This window comes from Epinephelus fuscoguttatus, linkage group LG13 (assembly GCF_011397635.1).
Source record: "Epinephelus fuscoguttatus linkage group LG13, E.fuscoguttatus.final_Chr_v1".
NCBI classification, from domain to species: Eukaryota; Metazoa; Chordata; class Actinopteri; order Perciformes; family Serranidae; genus Epinephelus; species Epinephelus fuscoguttatus.
Genome location: NC_064764.1, coordinates 35,115,435 through 35,136,314, shown reverse-complemented (window position 1 = coordinate 35,136,314; position 20,880 = coordinate 35,115,435). Strand labels below are relative to the sequence as shown.

The following is a 20,880-nucleotide window of genomic DNA, read 5'->3' as shown; positions in this document are numbered from 1 at the left end:
AGGAGACGCAGCAGCTGAGACAGCAGAGGACCCCATTAAATTGAATAAACACACACACAGTACATGGAAACACACAGGCACAACGCAGATCCATGCAGAGCGTACACACAAACATACACTACACCAACTCAAACTGACACAACCCCACAGAGACAGATATGCGCCAACACACACAAAAATGCACACAACACAGCCAGGAGGATGCTGTAACACACACATATACACACACATACACATACACACACAGACAGCTGACCGTGCCACAGCAGCCTTACAATAACAAACAGTTGAGCTACTAGAAATACCAGCGCGAGAGATGAGACTGGAGGCCTGAAAACTGAAACCAACACAAAACACATCCTGCAGATTCCAGCAGCGAACAGAACCGACCGAAAAATGACAAACATTTTTATTCATGCCAAAAGTGCTGCGACCGGCCAATCAAATCCTTGATTAGGCCTGTGTGTGCTTCGTGTGACAAACCTCTGATTACAACCGCTGCTTAAGAAGCCAATTACAGTCCTTTGTGATTGCTTTGTGAATTAAGTTGCAACAATCAGACTGAAAACTTTTTTTCTTCCCAGGGCTGTCAGTGAACACTGATCATCAGCCAGTGATGGAAAAGAAATACAAATAAGCATCTGCAGACTGAACAACAAAACACAACTACTACTGCAAAAGTTTTTTCTTACAGTGAGAACGGTACTGAATATATAATTATTTTCACTTCAAACCAGCTGCATAAAGACAATAACTGCAACCACAGGAGGAATCTTCAACAGTGGTGACCTTCAATAAATAACCTCGATGTTTAACACACACAGAGACACCTGAGGATTCAGAGGATATTTGTGTCTCCTTGATGGTGAACAAACGACGCAAACAAAACGTGCTGAAGTGAGAACAGAGATGCTTCCTCACATGGAAACACCACCTGTCGTGATCTTTTAGACGTACAGCACACATTAAACTAACAACATGACGACTGGAAAATCACATGTTAAATTATTCATTGCTCAGCCCTGCTTTTAAACCACTTTGGTTTCCGTATTCAAAGAAAAGGCTCTCACGAGAGATGGTTTCTTTTCTCTCTGTGTAATCCAAACAGAAAAGAGACACACTGAGGTGCATTAAAAGTTAAAAATACTTCAAGATAAAAAAGTCTTTTTTTGAAAGCAACAACACAAATGACAACCAGAGCTTCACTTGAGCATCTGTTAAAAGTAAAAGCACTAAACAGAATTATCACAAAAGCTAGACCCGATTTATTTTCCACCACTTCCTGATAAAATGGTCCATAAACAGCCAGCAAGTTTCTGGTTCCGTATCTGAACAAAAACAAAAGCTGCCCAGGGAACGACTGGACTGTAAGGAGTTAAACCACTAGACTGCACAACCAAAGTACAAGTAAAGTTAAGACCGATTGACAAACTTAATAGCCATTCAGAAGCCCTAAATGGCATTTCAAGGTCATTTAAAGAATAGCAGAGCGAGTATGTAGTGTGTGTGTGTGTGTGTGTGTGTGTGTGTGTGTGTGTGTAAGGAGAGACTGATAGAGCAAAGAGAGATTGACCATGAATGCCGTGAAAGCGGACGAGTGACAGAGGAGAGTTTAAGTTCAGCAGTGAAGATATAAAGTAAATGTACAGCAGAGTGTACAGTCTGTACAATAATTAATGCTGCAGCTCCTCAAGACCTGCAGAAGTTTCATGTTTCTTGCCATTTTTACTTCTGTGGATATTTCGTATCACAGCAACCAGATGGAACCAAAGTGCCTCATCTGAAAATGAAATATCACAGTGCCTCCAAAGCACTCTTGCGCTCCCAGCTTGGAAAAAAATGCTTTGGTGGAAACACACTCCCTCAAAGTCACACTAACAATTGTCCAACCAGTGAGAACTTTGGTTGGACAAGACAAGATCGATCACCCAATCGACCAGAGGGTATCAGCCCTTTGAACGATCCAACTAGCCAACAAAGGCCAAAGCTATTCTACTTTTAGCCTGCTTTCAGACCTAGAGTCGTCTCCTTTGGTCTGAATCAGTGACTAATTTCATTTCAAAGTTGTATAATTGTCTAGAGTTGGTTCGTGTTCTCATGGCAGCATTTACAAGCGGACCAGATCAAATGCCTTGTGTGAGAAAGCTGCTCTTGATTGGTCAGAATTTCCATGTGGGAAAAATCCAGGAAGTAAAGCAAACGTTGAAGAAGAGTACACTTGCAAGATAAATGTGACACTTTCTAATGTCACAATGGAGGGACAACTACGCAGGTTGATTTTAGCGCTGCTCATCGTGGACTATATTGCTGTCATTGTTCATTTTAGTCAAACCATAAAGTTTGAAAACGAGGCGCGGCTCCAACTAGAAAACAATGTTTTGATGCATTGGATGTGCTGAATGTGCATATTAAGGCAGTACAGGAGGAGGTGCACATTAATAATCCTCCAGGACTGTAACATGCTCATGTTTAACCCAAACAATGTGTCATGTGACTGCAGTTTAGGGCTGTCCCGAATACCATTTTTTAACATTCGGACCTTTGGCGGGGGTGTGCTGTGGCCGTGCTGCCTGCTCTCTCTGGTTTTATGCCAGACTCGGCTCCTTTCAAAGACTCCTTGCGAAGCACTCCTCCGGGGGTTTTTTCGGAGTTTTGCATAGCGGCGACCGGATCTTTGCTCTCAAACCACAAAAAATGTGATGGCACAACAGTCTCCTTCAGTACATTATTCTATGCTTTCTTTTGATTTTCACATTGGCTAGTCATCCTGTTTAATTTGTCTTCTGATTAAATTGGAACCGTTGAAATAAGTTGTAGGAAGCCTCTGCAAGTAATTGGTTGCTGGCAGACACTCTGTGCTGCAATAAAATGGTTAATCAGCAGTGCCGTGCACTGTAGAGCCGATGCACTGCTGGTTCCGCCGGCCTGAATAGAATATAATGTCTATAGCCTTATTGTTGTGTACAGCCTTATAGACTGAGCTGAGTAGTGATGCGTGGGTCGACCCGTAACCCGCGGTACCCGCAAATGGACCTGCAGGTCGGGCAGCAGTGATCGTCTGTTAAATCGGTCTGTAAATGATATTTTGACATTATTGGTTATTACTGTCACGGCATCCGAAGGTACTGATACGTTGAGCAGGTGACAGTCCGCGGCCGTTTTCAAAAAACACGCTTGTATCACGCACTCCAAAAGAAACTTGCCGAAACTTTAAACAATAATTTATTGTACAAAACGGGAGAAACAAACGTTGACAAAAACGGTTCCATAATTCATATTAAATTCAAAAGATAACGAAAAAACAGCTACAAGTTAGAGGGAATAGTGATAAAGTGGTAAAACTTGGCATTGATCCACAGCCTCAGACGGATGCGCTCAAGCGTGCCGTGCGCACAAGCTCAGTTGGTAGGCTATACTATATTTTCACATTTTTAACAATGCAATTTAAAAGTTTTGATTTTTATTGATAACCTACATTTACCAACAACAGAAAGACTACATTTAGCACCAAAAAAAAGTTAAAAAAAAAAAATAAATAAATAAAATAATAATAAAAAAATTAAGTAAATAAAAAAAACGAATATCGAATACCAAATTTTCATAACGAACCTACCCATAGAAACGAATATTCGAATATGCGAATATTTGGGTACAACCCTACTGCAGATGGTTCAGATCCAGGTCGGAACACGTTCTCACCACAAATGAACCGCACCAGAGTTTGTTTGTAACTGGACTGAGACCAGCTCTTCAAGAAGGTCTCAGTCTGGTTGTTTTGGTGCACACCTGAGTGAGATTGCTGTGTTCACACCTGCCCAAACGAACCGCACTGAGGGGGCAAATGAACTCGAGTTTGATTGAAAGGAACCAAACCAAGGTCAGGTGTGAAAGCAACCATCGTGTTCCTGTAGGTTTCAAAGGGTTAAGTGAGTGGACCAGTATCAATATTTACAGTTGACAGGTAGGGAAAGAGTAGTGTAGCAGTAACAGTGTAGCTGCAGAGGTTGCGGTAGTGAAACAGAAGGGAAGTGGAGCACTATATGGCAGCAGTGCAGCGGACAGGCTAAGCAGTGGAGCAGTATCTGGCGAAGGGCAGCCAGTAGGTGTAAACGGATGCTGAAATGGAAGAGGAGCTGACCAGTTTGTTCCACACTTCCCCTTCCACACCGTTTGCTTTAGCCAGCGTGGGCCGCCTCTTAAAACACACAAGTCACTGCACAAAAATACACATTTACTTCACGGGGCGGTCCTCTGGACAGTCACACAATAACACGACCCCACTGCAAAGCACCCATAAATCTACTTAATGGTGCGCCCAAAAAACCCACGAAAGCAGTAAAAACCTCACATGCACCAAGGAGACGAGTTCAAGTGAAATTTCTTTGCCCAACAAGAAAAGGCAAACCGTCTCTCTTTGTTTATCATAAATAAACCGCCATGTAGAAGTCAGGGGAAAAAATGAAAGAGAAGAAGAAAGGGTAAAGAGGGACACAAGAAAACTGAAATGGAAATGTGTGTGAGAGAAAGACATTGACTTTGGACGAGAACCTGGACAGACCTCCCAGACAGACAGAGATGGATGGATGGAAAGACACTCACACAGACAGACGCAGATTAATTGACAAAATAAAGAACATCAGAGGGTGAGACATCTGCAGGTTAATTTTATGTCCGTACTTTTTCATTATGCCACAGACAAATGAAAGCAAAAATTTAAAACCACTGCGACTGGAACAATTTCATTCAAATCTGCAGGTTCTCAAACAGGTTTTAAGAATTTTAAAATGTCTGATTAATTAATTTTAATTGATCAGAACCTGCAGATTCTCTAAGCAAGATAAAAAACATCAGTGATGGGTACTCACGGTGAAGAAGAGGTCCATGACGCGGGTGTCCAGCAGTGCTTCCCTCCAGGTCTCCGTAGGCTTGAGCATGACGTTCTGCGTGGCCTCGAACATGGCGATGTAGTGGCGCCCCAGTGACCCGCCGCCAGTTAAGGCCAACAACAGCATGAAGAAGAGGAGGAGGAAGAAGGAGAAGGAGGAGGAGGAGGAGCACTCAAAAAACACCAGCTCCTGTCACTAAGCTCCCTCTCAATGGGATATTTTTGTCTCTGGTTTTGGCTGGCAGCAGAAACTTGTGAAGTCACTTGTTACTCTCTCTCTCATTAATCCTGTCAGTCTTTATTCCACTACAGTATTTCTCTCACCCTCCCCTCTTTGTTTTCTTTTTCTCCTCTTTCTCCTTCGTCAGCTCTTCATGTGCCACAGCTCTCACCCACAAACAAAACTCCTTTCTCACCCTCTTGTCCTTACCACCTTCCCCTTGCTCCGATCTTTACCCTCTGACTTGCCCTCTTCCCTTCTTGTCCTCCTCTTCACCTCTCCTTCCTACCAGCACTCCCCTTCCTTGTGCACACTCAGATTTCTCTGCCCTGCTTCCTCACAGGATCTTAAACACACAAGACACACTCTCACCGCAGCCAATCCAGACTGCTTGCATTGCTCTGCCTCTGTCCACTCCTCTGCAAGACGTCCTCGAGACTCCTTACTGCCCTGAAACACTCCCCTCTCCCTCCTCAGCCAATCACTTCGTCTCCCTTCCTGGCTGCTTTCAGAGACCCGAGCAAGACTCTCACAATTTTCTGCTGTCCCTCCTCGTCCACACACTTTCTTCTGATTTAAAACTTTGTCTAAACCAACAACACAATCACACTTTGTTCGAAAAACATTTTCATCTTCCTTTCCCTCATTCTCCCAGACATGTCTTTCTTTCTCCACACCCCCACAACACAAACAGTCTCCTTATTTTAAGACTTTCTCTACACCCACAACAAGTTTTTTCACAGACCCACAACACACATTTTCTCCCAACGCAGCCGCAACACTTCCTGTCTTTATTCAAGTCTCCTAAACACACCCACAACATGCTTTTTCCTTAGCTCATCAAGAACAACCCCCTTTTACTACTCCTTCCACTCTCCCAAGCAAGGCCTTCTCACTCCTCACAACACACACTCTTCCCTCAGTCGAAGCATCTCACAATCTCACACTCTCTTCACACACCAGTCAAGATCTCAACACTTCTCTTAACCACCCTCAAAACCCTAAAACCATTCTTCTCCTTGTCCTCACAGCATATATAATCCCCTGATGAAGGCTTCATGCAGACGCAAGTCAGCAGATTTTTCAGCCTGCTGATTGCACATAAATTAAACCCAAGACATCGACATATGAGGTCATTCTCTTTTTTCTTAATTTGTGTTTGGGAAATACAAACAAACAATACTGCTTTGCTCTCACCTGACTCTCACTAAAGAACAACCAATTAAACTCCTTTCTCTCTTCAATATTCAATATTCTCAACAAAATAAAATTAGAGGACATATTAAAAACACACTCCTCCCTTCATTCAGCTCTTTCTTTCTAACCTGTTCACGTCCAGTTTTCCATGTTTATTAGGTAGCTTTAAAGGTTGGTAAAATCATCATATTCTACTCTGTCTGACGGTATCCTACCCAAGGTGTCTACAGTTACCAGATACTTAAATGTAATGATTTTTAAGACCATTTCAAGATACTTTTTAACCACATTTAAAACTGGTCCAATCATCTTCTTTTTATCCAAGCATTGCAGGTAATTGTAAAGGTAGGTATTGAATATGTGGTCCAATGCAGAGGTAAGTTTTATGTAGGAATATGGTTATCATAGTGAATAATTTACATTTTGCCAACACTTTATAATATAAAGTTAAAAGACAGTATCACCAGTAGTTGCTACCTTGGTAGTGACTAATGGGGGTCCAAATAAATACATCAAATAAATGAATAAATCAGGTTTAGTGGTAGGTTTTTGGTAGGTTTAAAGATTTGAAGGAAAGTGTTTTTTCACAAAAGGAGCTTTATCCATTCTGACAGAAAGAAATAAAGAGATGGATAAATGACATTTACTGACATTGAGGCCTAATATTACAAAAATTGAACAAGAAATTTTAAGACTTTTTGAAAACCTGCAAACGCCCTGTTTTCAGATTTAAGACTATTTATTGACTTTTAAGGCCTTTCTAAAAATGAATTTAAGACTTAAAGACTTTAAGGACCTGCAGATACCCTGATATATACATATTCTGTATCAGCTTGTTCAATGAAACTATGAGTGAATATTCAAACTAGGGCAGCAACTAACGATTATTTTCATTATTGATTAATCTGCAGACTATTTTTCCAAATAACTGTTTGGTCTGTAGAGCAGCATGTCAGAAAATAGTGAAAATGACCAAGGCTGTCTTTGGAATCACGTTCTAGATACTACTAATGAATGCATTTGTAAGTAGTTCATAGTATTAAACTGTTGAATAGATTATTTTTTAACTATGTTTGGCCAAACTGAGGAAGTTTCCAGTTTTGGAAAGCTGAAAAAATATAACTTAACACTAGATTTTAGTTACGGTTGTTGTGAGTTTTCTTACTGCCAGCTCGCTACGATTAACATTGCTGTCTTTGTGACATCAAATGTTAGCTTGACAGGCTTAAAGTTACAGCTGGTAACTTTTCCATGACTTTCCAAAACTTTCAATGATTTTTGCTTATTCCATGACTTTTCCAAGCCTGGAAGATGAGATTGTGAAATTCCATGACTATACCAGTTTTTTACATGACTGTGGGAACCTTGAGCACCTCTCATATGGGGCAGTTTGTATTTTTCATAGCTAATATCATACAATAACAGCTGGTCAGACATGGCAACTATTACTGTCTCCTCCACACATACTTCTTTGCTACTGGTTGAGGCTGTGACATCGCAGGTTAAAGTTCACTAAAGTTGAACTCTACGCGATGTGAAGATGGCTGGGTGACAAATGCTCTCATTTTACAGCTAAACAGTACACTAAAATATGTTTCCAAATTCATCTGAGGCAAAAAAAAATTGGCAATGCAGCAACAGAATCCTGATCCATATTTAATAAGCTCTGCCTAGCATATATTTATACTTATTTGATAACTGTGTCTCCAATAAAAAATACAATAAAGTTCTGTGGGTTTGAACAATGTTTATGTACACTGACCGGTGGACCAGCAGAGTTTTAAGGGTCTAAAATACTGCATGGATTAATTTATGGTCCCGTATCCAAGATATTAGATGTAAGACTTTACAGTACGACTACCACCATTAACAATTTTTGCTTCTTTGTGCAGGTTTTGTTTTAATGCTTAATACTTTCTTCTTTTATCTTGCTTGTAAAACGACTGACAAATAAATCACATCAGAAAATGACACCCTCTCTTCTCTTCGTCTTCCATCACCCACACTAAACACATAAAAACACACACAAGCGTATCACTGCCCCGCGGCTCGGTGACAGCAGAAGAGGGAAACTTCCAGAGGAATGTTTGATCAAAGCCAAACAGCGGCAAGAGGCCGGCGAGGTCAAGCATTCCTCCAACACCAGCCCACAGTCACTCCCCGCGCACACACCCCGCCACAACACACCACACCACGCTTTTCGGCACAAAAGTTGGCACCTGTCTAAGGGTCCGTGTGATCATGTGTGTGTGTGTGTCCAATGCTTGGCTTTCAAGCTTTGTTAAAAATAGTCGTGGTGAAGCAGAAGACCTCTATATGAACCTTTCTGAAGAGGGAAGGAATGAGAAAGAGATCGGAATAAGTAAGCAGGCTGCTGTAATATAAATGAGTTCATGTTTATCTGTTTTATGCCAAAATCCATCTGTTTGTTTCTGATCAGAAAATGTAAAAAATGTTTTACTTTGTTTATGAAATGCTTTTTCTTTCACTCACTTTTTATGAACTCTCTGCCTGTGACTGAAAACTTAATCTAGCTGGTTTTAATCTTACAAATCCAGTAGATACAAGACAGAGAAAGAGCGTAATATGAGGAAAACCTTTCCCCCGCAACAAGTGGGACTGACCGACTCCTACAGACAGGAGGCCGTCTCCGCAGGGAAAGACCACCTCAGTGACAGAGTTTGCACAAACCCTCCTAAAAGATCATATGACTGAGACAAAACTCACAAGAGACCTCAGGAATGATAACTACACAGCTACATTTTACAGAGCCGGACAGAGACATACAATGGGTCTGACAGGTTGACACCAAAAAGTAGGAACGCTGCAGAGAAGGAACAAATGAGCAGTTAGGATAAAGTCAGTTTTAACATGTTTACTATGAAGCCATTTCTGAGATGAGACAACTTTAAAGCAGCAACTGTAAAAGAAGAGTTAAGAGTCTAAGACTGAAAAATACCTCTCAATTTTTTCTCCAAAGGCACTTGTATATTTTTCATTTTTAATTTCTCTTCTTATTTTAATTTTCTAAACCTCTTATTTATGTTTTTTTGTACTACTTCTGCTGTTGTGCTGCTGCAATCAAATTTCCCTGCCAAAGATCGATAAAAAAATATCTTTAAAGTGAAAGTTAAAGTTATTTACTTTACACACTGAAGGTGATATTAAGACTTTCACCTGTTATTACTTCAATGTTGGTCTTGCGTGCTGGCTGGTTTTAAAAATAAAACATGCAGCATGATTAACGAGACAAAGAAATCCTGACTTCAGTTCTGACTCAAACTATTGCCTCGGCCAATTGTATGTTTTTATTTACAAAGCTATTCTTGGTAAAATTCTGACCTACTTATCTTCTTTTAAATTTCATCTATTGAAATTACCGTCTTAGTTCACCGGACTTTTTGCGTTTTGTTGAGCCCAAAATCAGAACTTCAGTGGGAAAGAAAGCGTATATGTTCTCTGCACCTTCTGCAGGAACAATCTGCAGATAAATCTAAAGCTTCCAGACACGGTGACGCTAAATGATTTAAACTTTAGTTAAATCTGTTCAGTCCAGGCTGTCTGATCATTTTAATGGTATTTAAATCTATGGGGTTTCATGTTACTTGTTGAAATTGCGTTGCTGGTATTTTAGGCCAGATCTCTCTTGTAAAAGAGATCTTTGATCTCACTGGGACAAACCAGGCTAAAAAAGGCCAATCTTGGAACCCATCGGCTATCGGTCTGACGAGCCATTATTTTGGGCTGATCTGGTGTAGCCAGCAGATGTCTGAGCAAAGACTTCCCCCATTATACAACAGTCATTTCGGCTAATCTTTAATACATACACAAAAATTTGTGTATGTATGTAGATAAATTAAAAAACAAACAAACAAACAATATAAAGCTAACTTGTCTTCCGAAACTGTATTTCAGCCGATGTGTTCTGCCTCTCCACACAAACTGTTCACCTGCCTTATTGGTCACTACTGCTCAAACTATAAACAGAAACCAGGACACTTTAAATGTCAAAATCCTCTCCTGTCACCTACAAATCCTACATACATATGTTGATGTCTGTTTATAGAGATAACAAAGGCTAAATAAAATAAATAAATAAATAAATAAACAAAAATTAGGAACATGAGAGCACAAATGAGAGCCCATACATAAAGAGACTGAGGTGCAAGGGCAAAATAAATTAAATAAGTTTTAATATAAAGTAAAATGCAGATAAGAGAAATAAGTTCATAAAAAGGTAAAGGATATACCCACATTTATAAACAAATAAGATGCAAATATAAGAGAAGATGTCATATAAAGCAGATAGAACACCAATAAACATATGAAAAAAAGCCCTTAAATTTGGAGGAAAGTCCAACTTGATGAGTTGTGAAGTGAATTTACAACTTCAACCGTGCTTTCCACTCTGCTGTAAAAAGATGGACAGCCTGTGTGTGTGTGTGTGTGTGTGTGTGTGTGTGTGTGTGTGTGTGTAGTGAAGTGTACATGCCTCCAGGATGAGTAATGTGCGCGGAGTGACTAGGACATGTGGCTGTGGGTTTGGTGGGTTTTTAAAAGACATCACCTGCTACTATCTCAACCCTTCCAGCAGGCTCAAGAATAACTAATGTGACACGTCAATTTTCCACTGGAAAGATAAGACGGACTGACAGATAAACGGACACACATTTGACTGACCTAATACGCAGCCAATGTGACCACAAGTGTTTAAATCAAACGCCAGTGAAGAGAATCGCGCACGTTTAGTTCCCACACGTTGCTGCCAAATTTGCAGCCACACAGACACATAAACACACATTGTAATACCTTAATTAACACCAGCCACCAGTCAGATGCCAATAAAACTGCTGCTGGTAGTTACTGCCAGTTACTTTGGCAGCGTAACAACCAGCATTTCAACTTTCATTTCCTGCCCTGATTCTATTTATTCAGACTTGACCAAAGCAAGCTGCTCCACGTCTTCAGTGACAGACACTCGGACATTTGGTATTTATGGTTTTGCATGTGAACCTTAGCCCAGGTAGAGTGCGTCAAAGTACAGTTCTCCACTTCAAAGCATGACGGGAGCATAGTTGCAATAAAAAGCCATCATTCTTTCCTTCATGGGCTGTAATTCAGCATGCAATGCTACGCATAAACCAACCACATGACTACAAAAGAGCAAATGTGGGCTGAGTCCTCTCTGGATGCACAAGAGAGGCTGAGTGATGTGCACCACAAAACCAAACGAAATACGTCAACACCAAAACTTTAATCTGGTCATTCTGTGGACTTGTTAGCACAAGTAAAAACAAAGGTGGACGAGCTATAAATTAAACTTGAACTCTTCAACTTTGTCACTGAATCACAAACTTTATATAAACAAGACTGAAGATGCGTTCTAATACCCAAACTACGATGCTGTTTAGTATGCCAGAAAAAGATTTTCTAAGTCCCAAAACATAGTATGTCAAACACAGTATGCCAAAAATACCAGGATGTCCTTCTGCATCCAATCACATTTTGCAGTTCGCAAGCCAGCATGCTTTCCTGGCTATTGTGACCCATGATCCTCGGCACGGCGGAAGATACCTTGCATTGACTAAGGTGTGGACAGATGACAGTGCACTGACAGCTGAAAGAAGCTGCGATGACTGATGACGCCGTATTCAAGTGTGAGGTCTAATTTGTACTTTTGTGCTTGTGAAGAACTTCCGCAGAGCCACAGAGATGGTTTGTGGGACTCACAGAGAGCCGCCAGACACCTCCTGATAAATGTGACCGCGTGCCGGGCACAACAGACGATGCAGAAGTCGTGTTTGATAGACATCAGAGTGATGAGGTTTTAATACCAGACAGTTCTGGTCCCAACATGCATGTATGAAATTAAATGCTACGTGCTATCTGCCACACTACACATGTCTGCCGCTTGTGAGGGGTGCCTGCACATAACACATTGGGACACAGCCGTAGAAGTAGAAATCACGCAGAAGTGTAAAATATTTTTTGTAGTTGATGTGTAAAATTAAAACTTTAATCTACTACTGCTGCTGCATGAAGCTAAGTGGACTGTGACAAATGAGCAACAGGGTCAAAGTTCAAGGCCCAACGTTATGGAGAAGCAGCACATCCCAATTTTATGCATACTCCATTTATCAGTAAGTACTACATAATGGCACCTGCATGTCATTAGTTTTGCAGGTATTTGGACATTAACAAAACTACTGAACAACTTAATATTTTGTTGACACAATTAATCTCGAGGGGGATAAGTATGCAAATTTTGTGCAAATCCATTCAGTAAATATTGAGATATTGACTGGAGAAGTTAAAATCTTGACCTGGTGATGGGTCTCAATAAAAAGTCAAGTAATTACTAATGTTCTCCTCTGGTAACCATGGATACATGTGTACAAAATTTCAGAGCAATCAATGAAATGATTTTTCAAAACATTAAACTAAAGCCTAAAGATGCTGGCTTCATCACAATTCATGAATTATATAATTGAAGATTATTCAATGCAATACACACACACACACACACACACACACACACACACACACACACTTTGAATTCATTAAAGCTGGAGTAGGCAGAAATCTGGAGGAGGCACATATATTAATTGAAAACAGAAAATTTTAAAAATGTCACCGTTCAGCTTCCATTTCTTTTCAGTTTCAAGAATCTAAAAAATGTTTAATACTCCACAAAAACTGACTCTTTGAAACCTGAGCCAACTGGCTCGATTTCTTCTCAAAAAATGGGAAGAAGACACTGAACAAAGAAAGGAGAAAAACAAACAAACAAACAAAAAAAAACAAAAAAAGAAAGTTAAAAACAAACAAACAAGGAAATTACCTGGAAACAGTGCAGAAGATTTAAAATAATTCTGTAACATAATTTTTTTAAATATAAAAATAATAATTATTATAAATATAGTTTTTCCAACCTTTGTTCTTTTTTACCAATAATTTTTTTGTGGGACATTTCTTAACAAGATGCTCATTGCCTTTTTCCCCCCATGTTTTTGAAAGAAATTGCACCAATTTGGCTCAAGGTTCAAAGGTTTAAATACTTGCGAAAGGCGTCTGAAAGCATCACAAGAAAAGTGATGTTACTCCTGGTTTCAAATATTTAAGTAATGCAAAGCGTGTGTAATTTGTAATAAATGTGCTTAACTGTGCGCGCTGCTGGTATGGTTTATAGTTTAAGCGCCTGTACACCAAATCAAATTAAAGCTTCACATTTCACATTCCCAGCTCTTCTTTCATCAACAATTTGCAGACGCTGTACAAAACACTTCACAGATCAATTTGATATGATCTTCATGAACACTGTAAGTAGACAATCTCAGCGATCTGAACATCTTGCAGGCCTGAGCGACCTTCGTGCCCGAGGGTTGAGGATTAGCGAGCTTCTCCTGTATCCTCTATTCATTACGGTTGATCCTGCTGACTGAGGATGGACCCGCTGCACAGGAAGACGGGCTGAGCGTCTGCCAGCGGCCGTGCGAAGAGCACAGTGCTATGCTATGGCGCGTGGTAGGGTTTAAGTGATATATCCTGCTTTAAGTCTCCCCTGCAGCCTCGCCATGTGAAATAACAGTCCAGGAATACCTCCTCACTTACCCCATCCCCCTCCCTCCCCTTTCCCATTTCCTTCTACTGTTTGGCCCCCATCTGTTTGGACAGCAGTTGTCATTAAATCTCCCTCTACTGAATAAACCAATGATATATCAATTATGCCACAGAGATAAGGAAGCGATAAGTTGTGGATGAAGGTGGTGATTTAGACCTCATGGTTATTGTTGGAGTTGGATCGGAGGAGAAATTAACACGGCAAATAATAGTTAAATAAATATTTCACAACTTTCATTTAAAGTTAAAACCCGCATGTTCCATGCTTTATTTTTTTTATATTTTGTCTTTTTGCTAAGTGCTCATCATGGTTTCTGCTGCTCCTGCCAACTCTCTGTCATCTTCACTGTATTTAAGTTAAATTAGATGTGTTAAATGAAACATCTTCCCTGACAGAGCAAACAGGTCAAAGACTGATGTGAGCTGGACACTGCGGATCTCGTCATGTTTCAGCTGCCCAAGCTGATGGCGGCTACCCTGGAAATCCAGAGTTCTTGCGAGAGCACGATTTGAATTTGCTCAGTGAGTCACTCTGGTAATCAGTAATGATGCTCATTACCTATGCCCATGAAACCGAGCTGCACCAATCACATCGGTGTGTCTGATATAGGCGAGCCAGAGGCAAGCTAAACAGATAATGACAGTGCTGCAACGACGAAGTCTGGAATCAGTCAGTAGACATTGCAAGGTGGCTACGGATGAACACCAGTTGTTTGAAACGGCTTTGGCCGCTACAATGAACGAGTTAGACTTGGCTTTTTCTCTAAAAGAGGAACAGAAGACGGCACTCGAGTCTTTCCTTTGCAAGAAGGACGTTTTTGCTGTTTTGCCGACCGGATACGGCAAGAGTCTAATCTACTAGTTAGCTCCGCTGGTAGCTAAGCCTATACGTCACCCCATGTATTGTTCTGATTGGTCGTAGTGTTATCCAATTGCGTGCAGTGATATTTACAAATGCATGCTTGGTGCCGCCCCTCGAGTTGGGCCATTTTCATTACTCATGGCCAGACCCTAAATCTTTCTAGATTTGGGTCTGGATTTCCAGGCTAGATGGCGGCCAACCTAGACAATTCTTTTAATTCTAGCACAAGTGGCACAGCACGCTTTAAAAGATACAAAATAATCATGAGGATTAGAGAAACCATTTAACTACATTGCCCTCTCGCTTACTTATGGTAGAAGCACAAATATCAAGGACAAATGACCAAATCAACAAGCCTCCAAATTAAGACAGCTTCTGAAATGCACCCAGTGTGGTATAACGCCATACCGCTAACAGAACAAAACCGAGTTGCAGTCAGACTGTGGAGAGCTGTGCCTGGTGGAGATGCCCCTCCTGACTCTCGAGGATAATGAAAAATGATGATTCATTCATCTCGTCTTCTGCCTCACTTTAGTAGATCATAGCATATTGGATATGATATTTCTTTGCAGATAATGCGGTTCAAAATGAAACCAAACTTTCTGTGGATGTCAGTTTTTGGACCACAGCAAATGCCAAAATGTGTCCTGCAACAGATGTTTGTTTTCAGCCGAGTTGATTTCTGGAAAACCAGGGGGGTATTCCAGAAAGCGGGTTATGTGAAAACTCAGAGTAAGTTAACCCTGAGATGAGGGAAACTCTGAGTTATCCGTTCCAGAAAGAGAGGTAACTGAAACTCTGAGTCAGTCACCATGGTAACAGACTCTGTGAACATAACCTGCTCGCTGACAGGTTTTCTTCAATAAACCCCAAGTTTTTCTCTGTCTCCTCCCTCTTACACGCTGTTTCATTTCCTCATTCATTCAGTCCGTGTCAAAGCTTGTATCGAAGCGCATTAATTAGCAGAGATTTACCGTCTGTCACAGTCTAAATCCTGCTGGATATTAGTTTGTTACTCAGGACTGTCTTAAGTTACTGAGTTTATGCACATCAATCATTTCTTTGGACATCGGTTTTTGTCTTTACATTCAAATATTACACAGCGAGAATTCACCCTAAGCTCAGAATCAAACCTCTGTCCTTTTTATATTTATTATTTTTTATAACACTGTGCACAAGGATCAGACTGTCAGTCTGTTAGAGGAGCTCCCAAATGTTTATTGCACATAATGTGTAGGTCTAATTATTTAAATTTTAAAAATCGGTATGAAGCTTTAGACACGTAGTATCAATGACTAATGATCTCTATCACTGATGTCACTAGTCGCACTGATGGAACATAATTTCTATAGCTTATATTGGTGATCATATGTTAATATTTCTGAGTGAGCAATGGTGCAGCATTTCAGAGTCTTTAAATTTACTACATTTGTAGCTGAAATAAAGTCACTGAATGCTGTTGAGTCAAGATACAAATAGATGTGCAGCATTTTAAAATCTACTGTATTTTTACCTCAATGTCTTTTCAAGTGCAAATCACCAAACATATTATTACTGGGTCAGACTGTGAGTTTACAGTCATGTCTTTATGTCTATGATCTATAGCCTAGCCTATACGTTTTAAATCTTCCTATTTTTCAGTTGCTGCCTCCTGTGTTTTTCCCCATCAGATTAAATCTGAACAAATATATTATTGTATATAATTAATATAATGTAATGTATCTACAGCCTGATACACAGTCAGATTCCACCACTTTATCTTCATTAAGGAAATGTAAGTGTAAGTGTATGTAAAATGTAAGTCTGATAAATGATGACTAAACGGACAACACTGAATAAAACTTTTTTGTTAACCTTATGGTTAACTTATTTACACTTTCCTCGCTCTGACTCAGGCTCTTCTTTTAAAGATAAACGTGCACCGTCTGCTACACATGCATTAATATCTCTACATCCACTGGATTAAAATGGAGGCGCTGTCTTTTATTTACCTGTTGCCATGATGAATCGTGGAGTCAGAGCTCCATTGATGATGGCTTTTTATTGTCGGTTTAACTCAGAGTGAACACACTCAGAGTTGACTGAACTAACTCAGATCAGCTGTTCTGGAACCGGTAACTCAGATTTTCCCATCTCAGGGTAAATCAACTCAGAGTTCAGGGATAGACTCAGAGTTTGTTGAACCTCCTACCTGGAATACCCCTCTGAAGTCTTACTGGTTGGTCAAGAGGAGTAACAGGTATAAAACAATACATTTCAACAGGCTTTCAACAATTGTGAACCACTGCAACTACGAGAGGTCCTTGTGCATACAGTCATAAATGTACACACAAGATATTAGGCCTACTGGTCCAGTAGTTTGCTTGATTAGCTGTGGCCGACAGATACACACACTCAGACATGTGCACACACAACCAAATGCATGATCCCCTCCAGACTTACGCCTAGCAGAGATAACGAACATGTCTTTTTAAGTGAAAGATACGACTACTTTACTAAGTACTTTAAATCTCAGCAATCATGGTGTTCTTTAACGTCAAGGTGTTGGGTCCAAAAGAATCATCGATACTTATGGTTAAAAAAGTTGTTGTCTTTCTCAGTGTAATAAAGATTGTTTTTTAAAGAGAGCATTTTACAGTGTCGCAAGTCCTTGTGAAACAGTATCTAACTTTAAAATACATGCACCAACATTTCACCCATCTGCATGTCCCCTCCCATCTGTGTTTGGACAGCAGCAGTTGAAGATTCTCTGTGCAGGTCAGGGCCAAGACAAACATCCAGCATCAGCTTACACACTCCAAATCCTAACCTTAACCTGAGGGCCAAACTGCCTATAAATTGACCTACGAGCAGCTAATGAGAATACAGATAGGGCCGGGGCAAGTGTTAGGCTGACAGTCGTCTCTTCAGCACAAGAATAACTCATTACTGAAGGCTAGTGGGGGCGACTGTAACTCAGGGATAATTAATACCAGTTTTATTAAATCTCACTAAAAATAAGACAAAAAAATCTAAAAGCTGTTCTTGTCTTATGGCAAAGTATTTAACTACAAGTCAAGTAAGAGGCAGACGTTCAGCAGTACCCCCAGAATTACTGACTTTTTTGGGGGGACTGCTGGGGCCTAAAATGCCTGATTTCACTGGAGCTTTTCTAAAAAGAACTGTGATGCATGTTGCCATTTTTTTAGACACTTTATTTCCACCAGAAATCATGTATTTGGTCATGTGTGCATGCATATGTGTGTGTGTAGCCATCTGTCCACAGCTAACCTTGCAAACTACTGGACCAATCAGCCTAATATTTTGTGTGCATGTATGTTCAAGGACCTCTCATGGTTGAAGTGATTCATGGTTGTTGAAAACCTGTTTAAAATCACTGTTTTAAATTGTCATTGACAACTGACTACTCACTCCTCTTGACCAGCCCCTAGGGGACGCAAGATTTTGGAAATCTGCTCGGCTGAAAACAACAAGCCCAGCCATCTGTTACAGGCCACATTTTGGCCTTTGTTGTAGCTCAAATACTGACATCTGTAGACAAGTTTGATCTCATCTTGAATTGGAGCAGATTAATTTCATACCAGATATGTCAATTCTACTGGGCACAGCAGCTCCAGCAGCCACGGCTGCAACCAAGTTTTGGATGCAACAACTGAAAAGAAAAAAAAAAAAAGTCATGCAGAATTCACAATGATTGTTTGAATTTTCATCAATAGTCACACTCCCAACATCCTGGAGGGGCTGATTAAGACAACAGTGCCTTAATGGAAGAGGCGGCCATGGTTTATTCTGAAACAACTTGAGGTTTAGTGAGCTGATACACCATGAAATCTACACATTCCTCTCCACTGAATAAAAGAACAGATGGGAGAGAACAAACTGCTGCAGAACAAAGCCCCACTGGCTTTTATAGCAAAACAAGTGGCACAGATTACTTTAGAGATTCCCTAACATACCGGATCCATCAAAACAAGGCAAAGAGGATCGAGATATGCAGACTGATCCAGCAGAGTGGAGGCAACACGGTTTGAGGGTGATCTATCTGTCAGCTCGGACAGCCATTTACAGCACCTGACTGCCGCCGCAGCCTCGAGGCCTGACCACGACCCCGAACAGAGTCAAGCCCGGTGTGGAGTGACACAGTGTCGCACCGACGCCCATGAAGCGTGCCTCCACCAGATGACACCAGAGACGAAAGGGTCAGACGGCGGCGAGGACAGATGACATGCATGCCGCTCAGTTCGTCTGAGGGAGAAACGCTTTTTAAAAAAGGGTCTTTGAGCTGGTCAAGGAGCGTGTGTATTCGTGTGTGAAAGACGGCGGCTGTCAGCCACGCAATTAGAAGAGGCCCCTTGATACCCGTCCTGGCATACGTTTGCATCGCATCACACAAGCACAGGCGTGTTGTGACACTTGCAGACAGGCGGCCGCACTCACTCAGGCCTCCCAGTGGCCTTCATCAATCTGTTCTCCTTTTCAACAACAGTGCAGACACTTGTAGGCTGTGCATACACTCACATGTGCACAGAATTTCAAGGAGAATGCCACTTGATTTGAGAATTGATCTGCTATTTCTATGGCCTGAGACAATCAACATTGAGAAACCAGAGAACTGCAGCTGTATTTCCAGGCGCCTGGTAACCTGAGACCTCATTTTATTTATGAATTATCAGCTTCCTTTACTTCACAGTCATTCAAATTTACTTGATGATTTTGGAAAGGTATCTGCAGGTTGCAGAGGGTCACAAGTAAACATTTTTAATGTAACCGAACTGTGACAATTTGACCAATTTAAGATGGGGGAAAAAGAACACTTTGATTACAGCTAACATGAAATGTACAGTGCAATAAGTTTAAGTGCAAGCTTTAAAAAAGAAAAATAAAGATAAATGAACCTTATGTAACAATATCTATACATAATGACGTATAGTTAATTGGTGGTACAGTATATTAATGGGGAATTCAACTGAAAAAGTATAAATGATCCACTGAAATATTATTAAATATTTCATCACTTGAATGCAAAAATTTTTCCATCCATAACTGTCATAAAGTGGTCATGCTCACTGAGCTTCTACCATCCCGTTGTCATTCCCACAGTCCTCACGAAGTGCGACAGGCATAACATTCAACACAACAGTGGCAGCCTTTTGTGTAAAATATAATATATGCAAGCACCTTATAAACAATAGCATTGGCATACAATGGCAATAACAATCGTTCACCATCTCTGTTACATGACGGCTGATCTCGTCAGGGTAAGGAGCTCTGACACCTCATTGTTTTCCCAATTTGTGGACATTTCCCGCTGTTGATCTTTTTTGAATTAGCCGCTAACTGCTAGCAGCTACTTTCTAAATCTCTTGTGGTGGGTCCCATTTACACAGGCATTGTTTCTGTGCTGTTAGTACCTCCAGTAGCGGCTTAAAAGCAAGACCAGTCTGACCCCCTATTCCGCGACTGTAGTTTTTATACAGAACAGTGAGGCGGCATAATGTAGTGAAATTCCTGCCTTGAAGAGGCAGTTTAAAAAGGGCTCTAATAACATGTGATTGAAATGGTTGTGTTGCGGTGAAGATTAGAAAAAAGGCTCATATTGTGGGGGAAAGTCAGTACATTTGTTACTTGACGATAATGTAAGTTGACCTAAATACCTTACAACTGACACCAGTGTGGACAACTGTACGGAAATTACGTCAAAACAAAATACAACACAGACTTTTGGTTTCACATGAGCTGCTGTCTCCTGAGTGAAAGTCTTGTTTTGTTTGACCCATCCACCTCTTCTCCATCCAGCCCTAAACTGACGTACTCTCAGCGTCAAGTATTTCCATGAACAGGTTTATATTGGGAGTTACTGGAGCCTGGTATGTCTCATAATGACACTAAAGGGTGCCTTTGGCGTTGATATCACATGCCGAGGGTGTGACAAAGCCACCTGTCTGAAATCACACATTGGAGCTGCCGCTGTTGTTGATTCTGTGCAAAAATGCAAAGGTGGTATGAAGAGGGGACTTCGTAGAGGGCCTTTAGCACGATCTCTTCGTAAAAAGGGCTAATGTGTCTCAGCAGTGTGTCACATACAGACGCTAAAGG

The 20,880-nt window shown here is 40.7% G+C and overlaps 1 protein-coding gene across 1 annotated transcript in view; it reads right to left on the bottom strand.

Annotated features, from left to right (window-relative positions):
• xpo4 (exportin 4) overlaps positions 1-20,880 on the bottom strand; it is an 87,976-nt gene that overhangs the window by 46,192 nt on the left and 20,904 nt on the right. Inside the window, exon 7 of the mRNA XM_049595077.1 lies at positions 4,866-4,979. Within this exon, the coding sequence (XP_049451034.1) occupies positions 4,866-4,979 (114 nt within the window). The remainder of the gene's footprint in view (positions 1-4,865; positions 4,980-20,880) is intronic.